A 20,208-nucleotide genomic window follows, 5' to 3' on the forward strand; every position below is an offset into this window, starting at 1 on the left:
GCACTTTCCTATATATTAACTCAATTATCCCTCAAAGCCTCTATGAGTTTGAAACTCTGTTGTCCTCACTGCACGGATGATGAAACTGAGACACACAGAGAGATTAAGTGACTTGCCTCAACTAGTAAATAGCACAACCAAGACTCAAATCCAGATGGTCAGGGTTCATTCAAAGTTGTGCTTTGAACTACTCTACTGTGATGCCTCTTTAATACAAAAATCAACATGCTTGCCAGGTAGCCAACAAGAAATCTTCTAAAAAAAATTTTTTTTAAGACTTTATTTATTCATTCATGAGAGACACGGGGCGGGGGGCGGGGGCAGAGGGAGAAGCAGGCTCCATGCAGGGAGCCCAACGTGGGACTCAATCCCAGGTCTCCAGGATCAGGCCCTGGACTGAAGGCGGCGCTAAACCGCTGAGCCACCAGGGATGCCCGAAATCTAAAATTTTATCTAGCATTGCTGAGCAGCGTAGTAGAGGATTGAGAAGATGTGGGGTAAGTACAGTGAACCTGACTAATTAAAGGAAGTTGAGGGCACTTACAAAAGAGCAGTTGTGATGCCTAGTGGACTAGGAGCCCAGCTGATTCTAACTTCATAATCTTAGATCCTAAACTCTTCTCTAAATTCCAACTGTTCCGTGCATATTAGAGGTTTAGTATCTATCTTACCCGAATCTAAGAGAAATTAATAACCTAAAACTAAGTTCTACTCTAGCCCCACACCAGCTTCCTTTCTTGCCTTGACCATTTCTATTTACAGTTTAGTGTAGAATGAAAGAGGACTGTCTTTCTTACCATCTTCCCCCAGGGCCTAGTTCAATATGTTGTAGGGAATGTATACTTAATATTTGTTGAACTTCAGTATTACCCTCGAAATTTTTGTTTTTGACCTCTTCCTCTCTTGCTTTCTATATCCAGTAAGTTTCAATATCCTGCATTTTTCCTAAATGCCTATTCACCTCTTACTATTCTCTTAGATGCCTTTCACTAATTGCTATAGAGGTTTTTGATCATAAGCTATTATGCTGTTTCTCCCTCCTCAAATCAATCTATCCAATACAATTTTATCAAACTAATCACTTAAAATACTACTCTTTTCACATTACTCCTTTGCTTCAAAATATTTAATCTGTTTAGTAAGTAGTTATGAGATGGCCAATCTGCCAGAAGCAGCGTCTTTCCCATTGATTATAACCTCTATTTCTTCAAAACATCTATACCAATTATCCAGATTAATCATTCCACAATTGTCCTACCTTAAACACTCAGTTTTGTTGTTTTCCTGTAACTATGTCTTATCTCACCAAACGTATACAAAGTTCTTGAAGAAAGAGAAGGTTTCCTTTTACTTTTTTTTTTTTATCCTGCTGAGACCTTAAGCAGAGTGCAGTGGACAGAAGTTATCTGTTGTCCTTGACCAACAGTCTCCCAGCAACCATAAAGAGAAAGATACCAGGTTGAAGAAAACAGTCCCTAGTGTACTCTGGTTTGATCTATTATCCTATTACACTAAGATTTATATATAGGAAAAAACTTTAAAGATCCTTTCCACATTCCTTTACTACAAATAACAATTTCCTGTGTAATTTTTATTCAAATAAATGATAGACTAATTTAATTCACTGTAATTTCTAAAAGGATGCAATTCTTATCTTTATGTACAACATTGCACTTATCTACCAATCCCCAAACTATGCTAAAAATGTTTTTTTCTTACTAGAACTCTTGCATTTCTACCAATCCATTCAATTTATAGTTTTGATTTGCTTCCAGTTGATTTCAAAGCTGTAATACTTATGACATAGCAAACTGTCTGTACTTTACAAAAACCTATATCAGAGACACTTATTCCTAACAGTCGCACTCATCACACTGACACACTGCCTGAAGGTCAAGGCTCTAAATTCTTCAATATTTTTAGCAACCAAAATCCTGGTTTATGCTCTCCTTCTTGTTCACTTGGTCTTCAAAGGACGAAGAATATGATATTCAATTCCTAATTCCCTCTAAGTCCTAACCAACCAAAGTTTAACCGATTAAAAGAATCCAAAACAGAAATGAATTACTACAGAAAAAAAAAAACCCACATATATACTTTGAAGCAAAGAAAGTTAGAAGGTTTGAAATATGAACCCTAATTCCAATTCTGATTATTCTCATTAAATTATTGGCTGGAGGGACGCCTGGGTGGCTCAGCAGCTGAGTATCTGCCTTTGGCTCAGAGCGTGATCCCGAAGTCCCGGGATCGAGTCCCACGTCGGGCTCCCTGCATGGAGCCTGCCTCTCCTTCTACCAATATCTCTCCCTCCCTCTCTGTGTGTCTCTCATGAATAAATAACTAAAATCTTAAAAAAAAAATTATTGGCTGGAACAATTCATTACTTATCCCTTGCTACCACCCCCTTCCACTAATTATTCACTGAACAAATATTTATTCCCAATGCCTAAAATTTAATGGGTACTGTGGCAGATGCAGTTAACACAATGGCAAATAAGGTAGGCATAGTCCTGCCCTCCCAGAGCTTGAAGTGTGATTACGGAAAAACAGCCAAAGAAATGAGAAACTATAAGACCATATGACAAGTGCTATGACAGGTAAGCTATCAGATACCAAGGGAAAATGTAAGAGAAGTACCTAACACGGGGAAACATAGTATGGGTAAGTTATGGGGAGGCTCCTTGGAGATGATCATATTGAACCTGAGGCCTGATAAATGGGTAAGCAAAGAGAGGGAGTAAGCACTGGACAAGTAGAAGATGTACTCAATAGGGAATATGAAATGACTGAGGAAATGAAATACAGGTGAAGTGCAGAATTCAAAGTTGGGAATGGCAGGAAGTGAGACTGGAAAACAGGGCAATGACAAACGCTGAAGGATTTTAAGGAAAGTATAAAATGTTCAGCTGTCCTTGGCTGAAGCACAGGAAATGGTTGGAAAAGGCAGAGTAGAAGCAGGGAAACTATTCAGCAGACTATTTCTGTAACCCAGGTGAAAGATAATGACTTGGACTACAGTAATGGTGAGGGGAACACATGAAAGCGGACAGATCTGAGGGACATTCAGGAGGGGCTATCCACAGGATGTGATGTAAGCTCATGAGAGCATCCAGTCTGTTTTGTTCCTTACTACTCCTCAGCGCTAATAAGGATCTTGCCCGTAGTAAGTGCTAGATAAACACTGTTGAACAAATGAATCAAGAAAAGGAGTCATAGATGTTACTCAGGGTTCAGATAACAACCGGTAGAGGGAGGTACCACTTACTAAGATAGGAAACACAGGAAGAGAAGCAGTTCATATAAAATATGTTGACTTTGAGGTACCCGTGAGCCATCCAAAGACAGATATTAAGAATACAAATGGATATCACAGACAAAGCACAGGAGAAAGCAGATCCTCCTGGAAATGTAAAATGGCAGCCTCAGTGTCTCAATTAAAGCTATAGTTGATAACTGGCATTTATTTTTTTTTAGATTTATTTATTTATTTATTTATTTATTTATTTATTTATTTATTTATTTATGAGAGACACAGAGAGAGGCAGAAACACAGGCAGAGGGAGAAGTAGGCTCCATGCAGGGAGCCCGATGAGGGACTCGATCCCAGGTCTTTAGGATCACGCCCTGGGCCAAAGGCAGGCGCTTAACCGCTGAGCCACCCAGGGATCCCGATAACTGGAACTTTTAAAGCATACTATGTGTGATATCACTCCAATAATTCCTTGAAACTTCCCAGAGCCTCATGTTGGGTGTAGAGCCTACTTTAAAAAATGGATGGATGGATGAACAGACAGACAGAACTTTTTTTTTTAAGATTTTATTTATTTATTCATGAAAGACACACAGAGAAAGAGAGAGAGAGGCAGAGACACAGGCAGAGGGAGAAGCAGGCTCCATGAAGGGAGCTCGACGTGGGACTCGATCCTGGGACCTCAGGACCACACCCTGGGCTGAAGGCAGGTGCTAAACTGCTGAGCCACCCGGGCTGCCCTAGATAGAAGTTCTAAATGGAGAGATGAACCAGGATGCCAGAAAAGATAGATGATAGATATAGATAGATAGATAGATAGATAGATAGATAGATAGATAGATGATAGATAGATGAAAAAAAGAAAGAAGAAAGAAGGAAGGAAGGAAGGAAGGAAGGAAGGAAGGAAGGAAAGAAAGAAAGCAAGCAAGCAAATGAAGAAGAACCAGGATGCCAGAAAAGCAGCATGGGGTGCCTAGGGAGCTCAGTCAGTTAACCATCTGACTTTGGCTGCAGGCAGCTGAGGGCATGGGGGCCTGTGGTAGAGCCAGACTCTGCTTGTTCCTCTGCCCCTCCCCTTGCTCATGCATGAACATTCTTTCTTTCTCCCTCAAATAAATAAATAAAATCTTAAAAACAAAAGCAGCAAAACCTAGACAGAAAACTTGAAGATTCTGAGTCACACAGACCTAGATTCAATGAGACCCAGGTAAGGGCAAATCATCTTCTGATTCTACTTCCTTATCAAATGGAATAATACCACTTATGTGGTAGAGTTGTTGATATAAAAATAATTTTAAAAGCAAAATGCATACTACAATACTTGGTACACAGTAAGCATTCAGTAAACAAGTACTTGCTATAATCATGACACACTTTGAGTTCCACTATGTTAAAACATTTCTAAAAATTAACATAGCCCAGGAAAAAAACAAAGAAAAATGAAAACAGTCTGTGTGTTAGGGTATTATTTGTACTAATGAATTGGTTTTTTTCTTTTATGTAATTTTGCTTTAATGCTGTTACTTAGCAGTAAATACAGAAATGACTAAATTAAATATGAAATCAATATTTTAAAGGAACTCTGAGATTAATTCTCTTGAAATGCAAATAATTATAGCATGAGGTTTCTATTATATTGAATTTTGCAAAAGAGTAATACAACTAGAGTATCATTCTTCTTCAAAAGAAAGAATTTAGAGAATATTTTACTTTTTTCCCAAATTTATCTTTCACAGATAGAAATGAATATCAAGCAGAAATTGGATCCTTTGTTTTAGAAATAAAGCATTTCATTGTATTTTATTTCTGTTCCACGCAAGTAGCATTCTTTTAACTTCTTTCTAGGCCTCAGATTTCGCATTTGTAAAGTGACAGAGGTGGATCAGATGTTGTCCTCTAGTGTTCTTTTTGCTATAATATCCTGGAATTTGATAATCCTGTAACAAAACAAATACATAATGGCTAGTCTTGCAACTCTACTTTCAAGTGTCCCTATAATAGTCTTTTACAACCTAGAGCTGGTCCCCAGAGCTGAAGCCATTACTGACTCTTATTACTGAGCCACTGAGCCCAAAGAGAGCTGGAGAGATTAAAAATCCACAGGAGAGATAGCAAATGATTAATGATTTGGAAATTGATCTTAAATTAAATTAAAGGGATGGCCATGCTCATTAGATTAGAGAAGACTAAGGACTGAATTACACAAGGCTGAGGATAAAGAGTTGATAATCTAAAAATATACAAAGGCAAATTATAGATAACTGTCAATATCCTTTTTCCCACTTTTACTATGAACAGGATAATACGAAATGGATTCAATGCTAAATGGGAACAACACGAACCAGATTATACCTTTAAAACCGTGAGTTTCCCAGTAACTGCAGAATCCATAAGGGCAGGGACTCTGCCATCAGGGACCCAGCATCTACTAAAAGATCTGGCATCTAGAAGTATCCATAAATATCTGGCCAAAAATAATTAATAAAAGGCCATTCAAATTTTTAAAGATCCAACCACAGAAGTGCATTACAAGCAGAACAGGAATTTTCTCTTCTCTTAATATTTTTTAAAAAGATTTTATTTATCTATTTGAGAGAGAGACAAAAACAAGTGGGAGGGTGAGGGGGAGAGGGAGAAAGAGAAGCAGACTCCACACTGAGCTCCAGGGAGCCTGATGCAGGGCTTGATCCCAGGACCCCAGAATCATGACCTGAGCTGAAGGCAGATGCTTAACCAACTGGGCCACCCAGGCGCCCTGAGAAGAGCCTTACTAATAATAATTTAGATACTGACTAGAAACAGAGAGATAAAAATCATTATATTTCAAAGTTATTCCCCTATAAAACCCCTTGAGCCTTGGTGATCCTGCTATAGCACAGTAAGAACTGAAAAAAGGCAAATAAGTCTCTGCTCTCATCTGAAAACTCAAACCAATAAAAAATATGGGGAACACTGGGGGGCTCAGCGGTTTAGCGCCGCCTTCAGCCCAGGGCCTGATCCTGGAGACCCGGAATCGAGTCCCACGTCAGGCTCCCTGCATGGAGCCTGCTTCTCCCTCTGTGTCTCTGCCTCTCTCTCTTTCTCTGTGTCTCTCATGAATAAATAAATAAAATCTTTAAAAAAAAAATGTTGTCTATTTTACAAATCTACTAAGTCTTTAAGCGTTCCAGCAGTAACATTCTTCTGAAATGGGCCCAGTATGGCACTTGGTGAGACATGAATGGAGGGGGCCTTCTCACTCGGTCTGTGTGTTGTAGGAGCTCTCCAATAGGTGAAGTGATTCTCAACAGATGGAACACAGCTCAGTCACCCTTCAAGTCATTTTCCATTATCTCTGGTGATTTATGATGAGGTGAGTCATTCTTCTGACCTCATTTTTTATGCTACTTACGGTCAAAGGGAAACAATCTAAACATGGGAAGAAAAATCAACACAAGAGGCACAATCATAAAACACTGAAGCTGCATCCAAAAGACCCAAACACAATCTGCCTTGGCACTTTCTAGTCATACCTCATAGTTAGGCCAGTTGACTTAAAAAATAAGTAAATGACTAAGAATAGCTAACTAAAATAAGAAAACTGGCAAAAAATGTTGCAGAGAAGCAGAAAGAAAGTAAACCTGTTTCCCATGAAATGCCCCATATAAATAAAACATAGTTCATAAAACCAAACCATACACCCTATTGGGAAATTCATGTTCAATTAGAAGAGTAGATCTCCCCTCCACCTCAAGGAGCACAACACAAAGTCAGCCAACCCAACCTCCATATGAATGTTCCAAGTGTCACTTCCATTTTCTAAGATAAGCACATCATTTGCCTACAGTTGACTGCCCACAACTGATGCACTTGGAATGGGCACGCTTCTCCTCCTACCTTCTCCCTTACATGGCCAGGTGCCTATAAAGAAAGTCTCCCTCTCCTTGTACAGCTAATTTACTCTTTATTTTTTTAGTTTTCTTTGGAGGCTTTCAAGTTCTCTTTATTTTTTAAGAATTATTTACTTATCTTAGAGAGAGCCTGCGTGCATGTGTGCGTGTGAGGGGGAGAGGGAGAGGGAAAGATAATCTCAAGCAGATTTCCTGCTGAGTGCACAACCCCAAGACCACAACCTGAGCTGCAATCAAGAGCCCAGTGCTCAACTGACTGTACCACTCATGCACTCCTCACGTTTTCTTTTATAATGAAGGTCAAGGGCTGGTGATGATCTTAGGGGACAAAAAAACCATACTTCTGAACTGGAACTTTGAAGACTACTTCAAAATAAGGGGAACTTCAGTTGAGAGCTAATGGAACAAATATGAAAAAGTGATAAAGTTTACTCTATTGTCATCATCACTGATAAGTACTGACACATGAGGGGTACTAATCTAAATTTGCTGAGTACCATGTCAAGCCTTCCAACAATTAATATTAGCCATCTTATTCACAATGTTCACAATTTACATTTTTGAATTGATCACTGGTATCCCAATTAGAGGGTCAACACAAGAAAATGTGATAATTTAAAGAATGAATTAATTACTAAAATTCAGGTCTAGTCAAGACTGACTTGAAATGTCAAAATTCTGTTAGGCCACCGAAGCCATTAAACTACAACGAGAGAGATAACTACATATTATATGCCTCCTGAGAGAAACATACACCATCACCTATGATGTACACTCTTGCCAAAAATTCAAATCTGAATCAGATTAAATCTCTAGATCTGATTACCAGTTTATAGAAAATACTGGAGACAAAGGAACATGTTAACACTACAAGCGTGCAGTCAGAAAAATCCAGATTGTGGGAAACTACAGTACAAACGATCTTGTTTTTCAATAAGTAAGATGCAGAGAAAAAAAGTGAAGAGGAAACTATAAATTAAGAGTCTTAAGATACATATGAGCCAATGCAGACCTTATGTGAATCCTAACTTAAAAAAAACTGTTAAAAAAAAAAATCCATGAACCACCAGGGAAATTTAACAACTTTTTTTTAATATTTTATTTATTTATTCATGGGAGACACAGAGATAGAGAGAGAGAGAGAGAGAGAGAGACAGACAGGCAGAGGGAGAAGCAGGCTCCATCCAGGGATCCCGACGTGGACTCGATCCCGGGTCTCCAGGATCACACCCCGGGCTGAAGGCGGCGCTAAACCACTGAGCCACTGGGACTAGCCCCATCAGGGAAATTTAAACACTGCTGAATATTTTATCATTTTATGAATGAATGTTCAATATTTAGGTGTGATAATGAGCTTGTGATTGTATTTATTACATTTCCATCTTTTAGAAATACATATTGAAATATTTACAAATAAAAAGTATATCTAAGATTGTATAATAATCTAGTATATTGGTGATGAGGAGAAAAGGATCTATAAATGAAACAAAATTGGCCATGAGTTGGTAAGGTTTGAGAATTCAGGTATACTATTCTCTTTACTTTTGTATTTTATATTTTGAAATACTCTACAATAAAAAAGTTTAAAAAAAAAATAAAAAGAAAGCGGGTCACTAGACCAAAAAATCTTAAGTAACAGCCAGGTTGTATACCATATATATCATGTATATTCAGAACATGGCAATGCAAAATACTTTCCCAAAATTGCATTAGAATATGATTCCAAAAGACTGCCACAATATGACAATGCTTAAAATACTACATACAAAATCTTCTCTAAATTCTAACACAAATCCATTCCATTACTACAACATTCTACAATATTCCATTAGAAACCACATGCAAAAAAAAAAAAAAAAAGAAACCACATGCAGATCAACTTTCAATACTAAGAACTAAGGATTCAGTTTTCCAATTACATTGACTCATATAACGAATCATCATCGCCTGATAAAACTTCAAGCCCCCAAATTTACTCAAACTGGTTACAATCTAAAATCCAATATTTAAGAAGCAACTTTTTTATTTTTATTTTTCAAAGATTTTATTTTTAAGTAACCTGTACACCCAATGTGGGGCTTTAACTTAACAACCCTGAGACCAAGGACAGGCTGGGTGGCTCAGCGGTTTAGCGTCACCTTCGGCCCAGGGCGTGATCCTCGAAACCCAGGATCTCCAATCACATCGGGGTCCCTGGATGGAGTCTGCTTCTCCCTCTGCCTGTGTCTCTGCCTCTCTCTCTCTCTCTGGGTCTCTCATGAATAAATAAATAAAATCTTAAAAAAAAGAAAAACAAAAAACCCTGAGACCAAGAGTCACATGCTCTACTAACTGAGCCAGCCAGATGCCCCTAAGAAACAATTTTTCAAATTACACTTCAAAAGCAGGGGGGAAATCCCCAACACATTCAAAGCCCCTGCCCCAAGTCAACAAATGAAGCGAGGTTTCAATTCCTTGCCCTTTATAAAATTCTAGGTCAAGATCTTTTTAAAAAAAAAAAGAAAAGATTTTTATTTATTCATGAGAGACACACAGAGAGACAGACACATGCAGAGGGAGAAGCAGGCTCCCTGCGGGGACCGGATGCGGGACTCGATCCCAGGACCCCAGGTTCACACCCTGAGCCGCAGGCAGATGCTCAACTAAGCCACCAGGGTGTCCCTGGGTCAAGATCCTTAATCTGGATTTATTACTACTGTGTTCAAACACTAAAGATTTATCAAAGATCCCAGACTTCCATTTTTCACTATCCTTAAGCAGAAAGGTATAAGGTATAAATCCACAAGCATAGATAAAAATAATCACAAGTACTGATGAATATAATACTCTCCCTCCAATTCCCCAAGAACCACAAAGCTAAAACAGAAAATCACTATATAGCCAATTTCCTATTATAAAAAATAATAGGAACCAGCTATTATGGAAAGCATTCCCAAAATTCTAGTTCATTTCTAAAACCTATCAATCACTAAGTAACAAGAAGCACAGAGTCAGGCAGAGTAGACATTCAATAAATGAATGTGAAAAAATAAATGGCAGAAGAAACTGTTTATTTATACTAACTTCCCTATCACTGCTCCCTTAGGGCTGCCCTCCAGTGACAGTGCTAATGAGTGGGAAATGGGCCAAAGCAGAACTGGGAAATAAAATCTCGACTTGTGCATCAGCCCTTCAGTAATAGGACTATAACCTTTTTGCTTCCAGTGTCAAGGTTAATATTCTAAAATTGTCTTAAAAAATAAATAAAATAAAATAAAATAAATAAAATAAAATAAAATAAAATAAATAAAATAAAATAAAATAAAATAAAATTGTCTTAACCCACAAGTAATGAAACCATTTTCATTATTTTCAATTAACCAAAAGCCAGGTTTTTAAGAGTCTTCTCACATATTTTGGGTCCTAATTTACATATAGATGGCAGATCTATTTTTTTTTTCCTTCCAAAAATCAACAGAAAGATTAACTTACCCTTAACAAGAAAAAACTTCATAAACTCTCCACATAAGCTCTCAAAAACATCTCTATTGAAACTGTTCTGGGGCACCTGGGTGGCTCAGCTGGTTAAGTGTCTGCCTTCAGCTCAGGCTTGATCTCAAGATCCTGGGATCCAACCCCTGCTCTGCTGGGAGCCTGCTTCTCCCTCTCCCTCTGCTGCTCTCCTGCTTATGTTCTCTCTCTCTCTGTCTCAAATAAAATCGTTAAAAAAGAAAAGAAAAGAAACTGCTCTTCCAAAGGTTATAAATGACCAAATCCAACAGTTTTGGGGGTTTTTTTAGGTCTTCCCCGCAATGTCCTTTTACATTGTTGACCACCCATTCCTTGAAACTCCTCGGTACCACTGTGCTTTCTCGGTTCTCCTCTCTATCAGTTTCCTGTGGCTACTGCAACAAATTACCACAAACTCAGTAGCTTAAAACAGCACATATTTATTATCTTAAAGATCTGGAGATCACAAGTCTGAACTCAGTGTCCCCAGGCTAAAATCAAGTTTTGGGCTTGGCTCGTTCCTTCTTGAGACTCTGAGGGGAGACTCCGTTTCCTTGCCTTTCCAGCCTCCAGAGGCTCCCCGCATTCCTTGGCTCACGGCCCCTTGCCTGGTCACTCCCGTCTCTTGCTTCTATCATCACATCTACCACTGAATCTGCTCTCCTGCCTGCCTCCCTTCCATAAAGACCATTGTGATTACACTGGACTCCTCTGGATAATCCAAGATAACCTTCTCACTCCAAGACCCTAAATTCAATCATATCTGCAAAGTCCCTTTTATCCTACAAGGTAACATCTTGACAGATTCTGGGGATTAGGACATGGACCCCTCTGAGGTGCCATTAGTCCGCCTACCACATAGTCCTATGGCTCTAATGGGAACTTCTGCATCCTCTGCCTAATATTTTTTGTTCTTCTCTTTCATATCTTCTCCTTTCTTCTTCCACACTCATTGCTTCAACCATCACCTTTATGTTAATATCAAACTCTCTCATTTTAAACACGAGGAAACTGGAGTGTATGTAGATAGGGAGGTGATGACTAGCCTTGAATCACAGATGCCTACGGGGTATTTCTACTTGGATGCCTTCAGAGCTCCTCAGTCCAAACTTAGACTGACTCCTATCTCCACCTGAATCACAAAACTCTTTCAGACTCACAGGCTAGACCTGTATTATACTTTCCCTTCTCATCTCCATTCTCTCAGCTGGTTCTTTCCTCTGTGTCCTTCCATTCACTCTGAAATCCAAACGCAGCTTCATATTCCTTAAAGCCGCTCGGCTGGGTTAACCTCCCTGCTCAAACCCACAAAAAGTCTTCTGCTAAGGACTCATGGAGCATTCTCAGCCTGGTGTTTGATGCTCAAAGTCCTCTAGGATGTTATCCTCACCCCTTCCTTAACCCTCCAAACGCACCCATTAGGACTTCTCCTGGGTCCGCCTCTGCCTACACACAATACTTATTCCCCTCTCTCTGCCCACACTGCTGCATCATCATGGACTGTAATCCTTTGTCCCTCCACTTTGGAGTGTGCCTTTGCCTGTTATCATAGGAATTATCACTCTAAAAGTAATTGTTTTCATTTACAAAACCAGACTGTGAGTTCCTTGAGGGCAGAAACTGTACCTATCAACAAATATACACTTTAGCACAGACTTAGCAATTATTAGGCATTCAATGTTAGCAGTAAATTAACAATCTAATAAAACCTCTAACAAGGCAAATAATAGTTGTCCAAATGATGACTTATTATTTGAACTTCAAAAACTTTATTTTCAAAGTATATTTAATTATATAAGAAAACAATTACAAGGAACTTTAAGTGAAAACATCAGGAGACAGTCTATGATACCAACTTTATATATACATACATATAAATATGTTTTTAAAAAACCTGAAAGGAATACACTAAATGTTAGTAGTATATACCTCTGAGTAGCCTGATTTTAAATCACTTTCAACTTTCTTTTATAATTTCATTTTCTAACTTTTTTTAGAATGAAAGGCAATTTAGTCCAGTAAGAGGCAACATAAAATTAAGAACATGGACTCTCTGGTCAGACTGCCTGGGCTTAAATAAATTCTAGCTCTGCCATTTATTATCTGTGTGACCTTGGGCAGTGTCTCAGTTTCCCTATCTCTATAAAATCCAGACAATAATAAAAGTATCTCACTCATGAGTTGTTTTGAGTATTACACACAAGTAAATATATTAAAAGAACTTAGAAGACTCCTTGGCCCAGAGTAAATACCACATAAGTGAGAGCTACAATTACTACTCCTCCGACTACTATGGCTGCTGCTACTGCTATTCTTACTACTGTCACTAAAAATGACTTATCACGACGTAACTATTAGACTAGCTTAAATATAAAGATAATAGCAAGTACAGGTAAGGATGCAAAGCAATTAGAACTCATATATTGTTAGTTGGAATTCAAAATGGTAGAGCCACTTTGGAAAAGTTTGGCAGTTTCTTTTAAAGTTAAACATTCATTTGGGCGCCTGGGTGGCTAGTGGGTTAAGCGTCTGACTCAGGTCATGATCTCAAGGTCATGAGATGGAGCCCTGTGTCAGGCTCTGCACTCAGCATGGAGTCTGCATGTCCCTCTCTCTGTCCCTCCTCCTACCTTCTCGCTCACTCTCTCAAGTAAGTAAATAAATAAAATCTTTTCTAAAAATGTAAAATATTCATTGCCACAGGACTGTTACCCCACTGCTGGGAATTTGACCAAAGTGAAATGAAACATGTCCACAAAACAACCTGTACACAAATGTTTCTAGCAGTTTTATTCATTATTACTAAAAACTGGAAATAATCCAAATGTCCTTCAACTAGTGAACGGATAAACTGTAGTAGTTCCATATGCTGCAATACCACTCAGCAATAAAGACCAGTAAGCTACTGACACGTGTAACAAAATGGATGAATGTCAATGCATTATAGCAAGTGAAAGCAGCCAGATTCAAAAGGCTTCATGCTGTATGATTCATCTATACGGCACTGTGGTTATGGGAACAGAACATTGATGAATGGCTGCCAGGGGGTGGCGGTGGGAGGAGGAGTTGGCTACAAAAAGCACAAAGAAATCTTGGAGATGGTGATAACATTCTATATGTTGATTGTGGGTAGTGGCTACACAGCTGCATGTGTTTGTCACAAATCACAGAACCCTCTATGCAAAAAAGGTGAAGTTTACTGTATATAATGTATACTTTAATTTTAAAATACTTAAAAATAAAAGCAAGCAATGACTACATTTTAGCTTACCAACAAGACCTGTCCAACCTTCTACCTTTAGGGGAATTATGCTTCAACTACATGCACTGACAGTTTGCCTATTGAAAAATACTCACACAGAGAGTTCTATAAGCCCAAATGGTAGTGTGCTACAGGACTTTAAGAATGGGCAACAAAAATTTAGCTAGGGAACAAATAAAAATCACTTGCATCTGTACTCCAAAACAAAACATAAAAACCCCCACCATATAAATAAGCCTATTTTTCAAATCTGGCTTTGAGGTCCACTATGGCATGGAAACTTGGGACTAACACTCATAAGGCAAGGAGCCAGGTGCCCAACATAGTCTGATGCATCACATCAACCAATCTAAAGAGGTAAACTACTAAAATGACTCAGGATGACTGTTCTAGATCCACAATAATGAGGAAGCCAACAGGATTTTCTTAATCCCATATTGCCTTGGGTCCTGACACTAGCAGAATTCATCAATATGTGCAGGGCAAGGCTAAGTCATTTCACAGGTGGAACTATAAGAGGAATACGTAATGAACTTGGAATAAAAGAGAAACGGTTAAGAGTACAAGTTTTAGGGGCAGCTGGCTGGCTCAGTCGACAAAGCATGTGACTCGATCTCACGGTTGTGGGTTCAAGGCCCACACTGGGCATGGAGATTATTAAAAAAAAAAAAAATAGAAAGAATACAAGTTTTATTTCACCATACCATACCACAAACATACATACTATTTTGTACTGAACTGAACACGTTATCATCCTGTTATCAGAAGGACAGGCTCCTTCTGTCTTGCTCTGAATATAAATTGCTCTGCCTTTCCTCCTTCCCTCATCTGTTTCTGTCTGCACCTTTCTTCCAGATAAATAGATAATTTCTTTTTTTTTTTTAATTTTTATTTATTTATGATAGTCAAAGAGAGAGAGAGAGAGAGGCAGAGACACAGGCAGAGGGAGAAGCAGGCTCCATGCACCGGGAGCCCGATGTGGGATCCGATCCCGGGTCTCCAGGATCGCGCCCTAGGCCAAAGGCAGGCGCCAAACTGCTGCGCCACCCAGGGATCCCAGAAATAGATAATTTCAATCTCCCTGAAGCTGTAGGGTCAGATTGAGGCAGCTCTAGAATAACAGAAAATCCTAGGAGTTGAATTCCAGTCTGGGGTGTCCCTGAAGTCCAAACTTGAACTCTGAGACCATTACAAAACCGACCTGAGTTTCTGAGTCAAGTATAGAATCTTTCTGGTCTCTATGTGGACAGACATTAGTATTCACTACACCCAACAAAGTTACAAGTGTCAATAAAATATATTTTGAAGAAATATGCAGGTACTCATTCTAACAAATCCCAGAAAAATCTCCTTTCTGAAAGCAAGCACCTGCCTCTTGCAGCAGCCCAACAATTTGGGAGATACAGTTTTAAGAGCCTGTATCTACCCCTACAGCACCCAAAATTGTAATACTAATGACACCAAGATAGGTGATAACAATCTTGCAAAATAAATAAAGAAAAATAGAAGAAATTTCAAGAAGTATCACCTCACACAGAATTATCAACCCATACTTCATGACTTATAGCATGTGTGTGTGTGTGTGTGTGTGTGTGTGTGTGTGTGTATAATGAAATGGGAATTTGTGAGCAAACAAGTGATTTCAAGGGTTATATAATCAGATTATTGATGTCTTCTTCATTGATGACTCTGGGATACTAAGGGCAAACACAATTTATTCACCCAAGTTTAGTTAGTCTGCATCAGTATCTAAGGCTTTCATCAGAGAAGTTCTAACCTTTTGAGGTATTTCTTACCTCGGTCTATTTCAAGTATTATTAATAGGCCCCCTGGAGCTTATCATTGACTTAAGCACCTCGTGGCCTAAGCAAAGGCTGCCAGGAAAGAAAGGTCTCTAAGTCAAAAGTAGCATCAAGGCCCCACAACCTGAAGTGTAAATCATTTACTGTGACCTTGTTGGGGGAGGAGAGAAATCAACCACCAATATCATCTGGGGGTTTCTTCCAACATGCCAAGATGGTAATTCACAGTTGGTCCAGAGCCAAAAGGGAGAAAGAAAGCAATTATCCTGATAATTCCTATCGTGCTTATATAGTTATATGTACTGCCAAAGCGAGCACCATATCGCTTATATAACGTGGATATTTTAACTAAATAATTCAGATATTGTACCACTTTCCATTTCACAGGACAATCAGTCACAAAGTTGTTCGGCTGCTGGCAGCTCCAGTCCCATATTTTGTTTTTTTGTTTTTAAGATTTTATTTATTTATTCATGAGAGACACAGAGACAGAAAGAGAGGCAGAGACACAGGCAGAGGGAGAAGCAGGCTCCATGCAGGGAACCTGATGTGGGACTCGATCCCGGGGCTCCAGGATCACGCCCTGGGCTGCAGGCGGCACTAAACCGCTGAGCCACCCGGGCTGCCCCAGTCCCACATTTTGAATATAACCTTTTATGTACCTTAAAAGAGTTCTTTAGAGCATGGAGAAACATACTGTCACTCCACGAACTGACTTGGAAAAGAGTTCCTGAGCCAATAAAGGCTCCTTGTCTTGATTCAAACAAAGAGATGGTTTCTCAACAGAAGGTCTATTTGGCCTCAAATCTTTGAGCAGCTTAATCTTCAGCTGAATTTGTCTAGTATTGAGTATACCTATTCAATTCAATTCACTGCCAGGCCTATAAACAGAGACAAATGCCTATATTGCACATGCAGGTGTTTTGCTTTTTTTTTTTTTTTTAAAGATTTTATTTATTTATTCATGAGAGTCACACAGAGAGAGAGAGGCAGAGACACAGGCAGAGGGAGAAGCAGGCTCCATGCACCGGGAGCCCGATGTGGGATTCGATCCTGGGTCTCCAGGATCACGCCCTGGGCCAAAGGCAGGCGCCAAACCGCTGCGCCACCCGGGATCCCTGTTTTGCTTTTTTTAAAGAACAAAAACAAAGCAAAAAAACACAACTTCCTAGCTGTCATCTCCTTCCTCTCCTATTTCAAGAGATTACTGAATGTGAAGAGCATATTGAGAGAAGTTGTACTGCACAATCTGGGATGGTAGGTAAGACAGAAGGAAAGGCACCAAGGTCAGTCTCAGAAGGAATCAGAAAAGTGGTTACCTTGTATGAGAAGGAGATATATCAGAGTAACCTCAAAGCAGGTGCTTTTCTCAGGGCATTATTAAAATGTGCATGTTAAGGACCAGATTCAAGTAGCAGAGTCACCTTAGAAGAAACAAGACTACTGAGCTGCACTAAGAAAACTGTGCTTTGGGATCCCTGGGTGGCGCAGAGGTTTAGCGCCTGCCTTTGGCCCAGGGCGCGATCCTGGAGACCCGGGATCGAATCCCACGTCGGGCTCCCGGTGCATGGAGTCTGCTTCTCCCTCTGCCTGTGTCTCTGCCTCTCTCTCTCTCTTTGTGTGACTATCATAAATAAATTTAAAAAAAAAAAAAAAGAAAGAAAGAAAACTGTGCTTTGTGCAACCCGGGTGGCCTAGTGGTTTGGCGCTGCCTTGGGCCCAGGGTGTGATCCTGGAGACCCAGGATCGAGTCCCGCATAGGGTTCCCTGCATGGAGCCTGCTTCTCCCTCTGCCTGTCTCTGTCTCTCTCTGTGTCTCTCATGAATAAATAAAATCTTAAGAAAAGAAAAGAAAAGAAAAAAGAAAAGAAAAGAAAGAAAGAAAAGAAAAGAAAAGAAAAGAAAAGAAAAGAAAAGAAAAGAAAACTGTGCTTTGATAGAACAGAGGTTCAGTAAAGGAGCATGTGGACCAGAAAGCTGGATTCTATTTCCCTATGATCTATCAGCCCAAGAAATGGTCCCTTGCAGAATCTAGATCTCAATCTCCTTAACATCCCAAATATATTTGAAAAACAAATATTCACCTTTTCAAAGAGTTCAGAAACTAAAAATAATGAATATGGCCCTCTTAGCATCTATCTTATTTATATGCAGCTGCTTATTAGGTAAGACATAAAGCTCTGGAATTTAAGTCTGAAAAATCCATGCCTAAAGGGCAACTTGTCTCCTTTGTCATCTTGCACAAGTAACCATTTTCTGAGCTTCAGATTCCTCATCTGTAAAATGGGAATTACAACACTGCTTGCCACACCTACTTCAAGAATCAGTACGGCAATTCACACAGGGGAAGCCATATGTAGGAATTTTTAAACAGCGAAGGATCATACAAATGTTGGTTGCTACCTTAAAACCAAACCAACCAACCCCAGATACAGATAGGATGACGAGAAGAGAAGGTCCTTCCACCGGAAAGAGGTCTGCAAACAGGAATGATTTTAGACTACCTAATGCATTCAGGGAAGTGCTATGACACAAAATTGAATTGTTACTAAGAAGTGGATTCTCCGGCAGCTGGGGGCTCAGCGGTGGAGCGTCTGCCTGAGGCCCAGGGCGTGACCCCAGGTCCTGGGATGAGTCCCAGGCCGGGCTCCCTGCATGGAGCCTGCTCCCTCTGCCTGTGTCTCTGCCTCTCTCTCTCTCTCTATGTGGGTCTCATGAATAAATAAAATATTTTTTAAAAAGTGGATTCTCACGCCAACATGCTCACTTTGTACACAAAGCATAAAAAGACAAGTGGGAAAGATCAGGCGAGTGTGCGGCCCCCAGCTCCCCAGGTGCGTGAAGTCCCACCTGGGGGCGGCTCGGCGGCCGCACGTGCGGGGAGCACTGCGCGGGGAGGCAAAGTGTCACCACTGCGCCCCGCGCTGTTGGGCGACCGCCACCCACGCTACACAGCCACACACACGGCATCTGAGTTCGAAAGAAGGAAGGAAGGAAGGAAGGAAGGAAGGAAGGAAGGAAGGAAGGAAGGAAGGAAGGAAGGGAGGGAAAGGAAAAAAGGAGAGGAGAGGAGAGGAGAGGAGAGGAGAGGAGAGGAGAGGAGAGGAGAGGAGAGGAGAGAAGAAAAAAAGAAAAGAAAAGAAAAGAAAAGAAAAGAAAAGAAAAGAAAAGAAAAGAAAAGAAAAGAAAAGAAAAGAAAAACCAGCGTGCAGAGAAGAGCGAAGCGGAGCATCCCCCAAGCACCGAGCGAGCGTCGGGCCGGGCCTCCCAGGGCGGCGGGGTCCGAGTCCTGCAAGCCCGCACAGGTCTGCGTCCCCCCGCGCCGCCGGCCGCCCCACGGGGTCGCGCCCCCACACGCGGATTCTCCCGGACGCGCGGGACGAACGCCCCTGGCCGGGCTACGTGGGGGCCGTGCGGCCGGGGCGGGTCGGCGGTGACCACGACTCGAGGTGTGGGGGGGGGGCTCTACCCCGCAGGTAGAGACCCCGAGGTCGGAAGGACCTGGCTTCGCGGGGGAAGCGGCCGAGAACCACGCCGACCCGGCTGCCCAGGTGGCCGCAGGTAGAGACCCGGGTGCCCGGGTGGCCGCAGGTAGAGACCCGGGTACCCGGGTGGCCGCAGGGAGAGACCCGGGTGCCCAGGTGGCCGCAGGTAGAGACCCGGGTGCCCAGGTGCCCGCAGTAGAGACCCGGGTGCCCAGGTGGCCGCAGGTAGAGACCCGGGTGCCCGGGTGCCCGCAGTAGAGACCCGGGTGCGCGGGTGGCCGCAGGTACAGACCCGGGTGCCCGTGCTGGGCGGCCGCAGGGTCACGGGCTCAGCGCGGGCTCAGCGCGGCTCCCCCGCAGGCGGGCTCACCTGGTGGAGGGCTGTCAAGCCGTCCACGTTGACCGTGTTGATGTCGGCGCCCCTGGCCAGCAGCTTCTTCACCTCGTCGGTGTCCCCGCTGGAGCAGGCGGCCAGGAAGACGGCTCCGTCCTCGAAGCGGACCCTGGGGCTCCCGCGACGCGGCTGCGGCTGCCGCCCCGCGCCTCGCCGCTCCGCGGGCTCCTGCTCCGTCAGCGAGCCCCGCCAGCGCCGCAGCTGCTCAGCCCGCCGCATTCGCGCCGACTCGGCCCGCTTCCCGCCCAGGTGCTCCAGCTCCGCCATGGCTCCGGCCTCCGCGGCTGCGGCTCGAACCACCCCCCGGGACTGCGAGTGCGGCTCCCGCGGCGCGCCTCAGCCGGGAGCAGAAGGCGGAGACCCCCGCGCCGCCATCTTTACTCCTCCCGCCAGGAGCACCGCCCGCACGCGCCTCCGGCCTCAACACGCAGGCGCCGCCCGAGCCCCGGGTCATCACGGGACTTGTAGTGAGACGCGGACCCCAAGGGCAACCCCCGGGCCTTGAGGGAACTACGAATCCCTGAATGCACCAGGAAGGAGGCGAGGACCGGCTGCCCCCTACTTCGCCGCGGGACCCAGAGGGGTCACCTTTGCCCTAAAGCTGGAACTGGGTCCCGGGCCGGCGTCCGCCTCGTC

The 20,208-nt window shown here is 42.1% G+C and overlaps 1 protein-coding gene across 17 annotated transcripts in view; it reads right to left on the reverse strand.

The window, feature by feature from the left end:
* The window catches only part of PPP1R12B (protein phosphatase 1 regulatory subunit 12B), a 204,676-nt gene extending 184,700 nt beyond the window's left edge, over positions 1-19,976 (reverse strand). For 3 of the 17 annotated variants that reach the window (XM_049111992.1, XM_049111994.1, XM_049111993.1), the window contains exon 1: positions 19,549-19,970. In XM_049111992.1, coding sequence (XP_048967949.1) covers positions 19,549-19,839 — 291 coding nt within the window. In that variant the 5' untranslated portion in view covers positions 19,840-19,970. Of the gene's footprint in view, positions 1-19,548 lie in introns of all 17 variants that reach the window. The other 14 variants (XM_049111990.1, XM_049111987.1, XM_049111991.1 and 11 more) reach the window with 11 other exon arrangements.
* Between the last annotated feature and the right edge of the window lie 232 nt (positions 19,977-20,208).

This window comes from Canis lupus, chromosome 7, assembly GCF_003254725.2.
Source record: "Canis lupus dingo isolate Sandy chromosome 7, ASM325472v2, whole genome shotgun sequence".
NCBI lineage: Eukaryota > Metazoa > Chordata > Mammalia > Carnivora > Canidae > Canis > Canis lupus.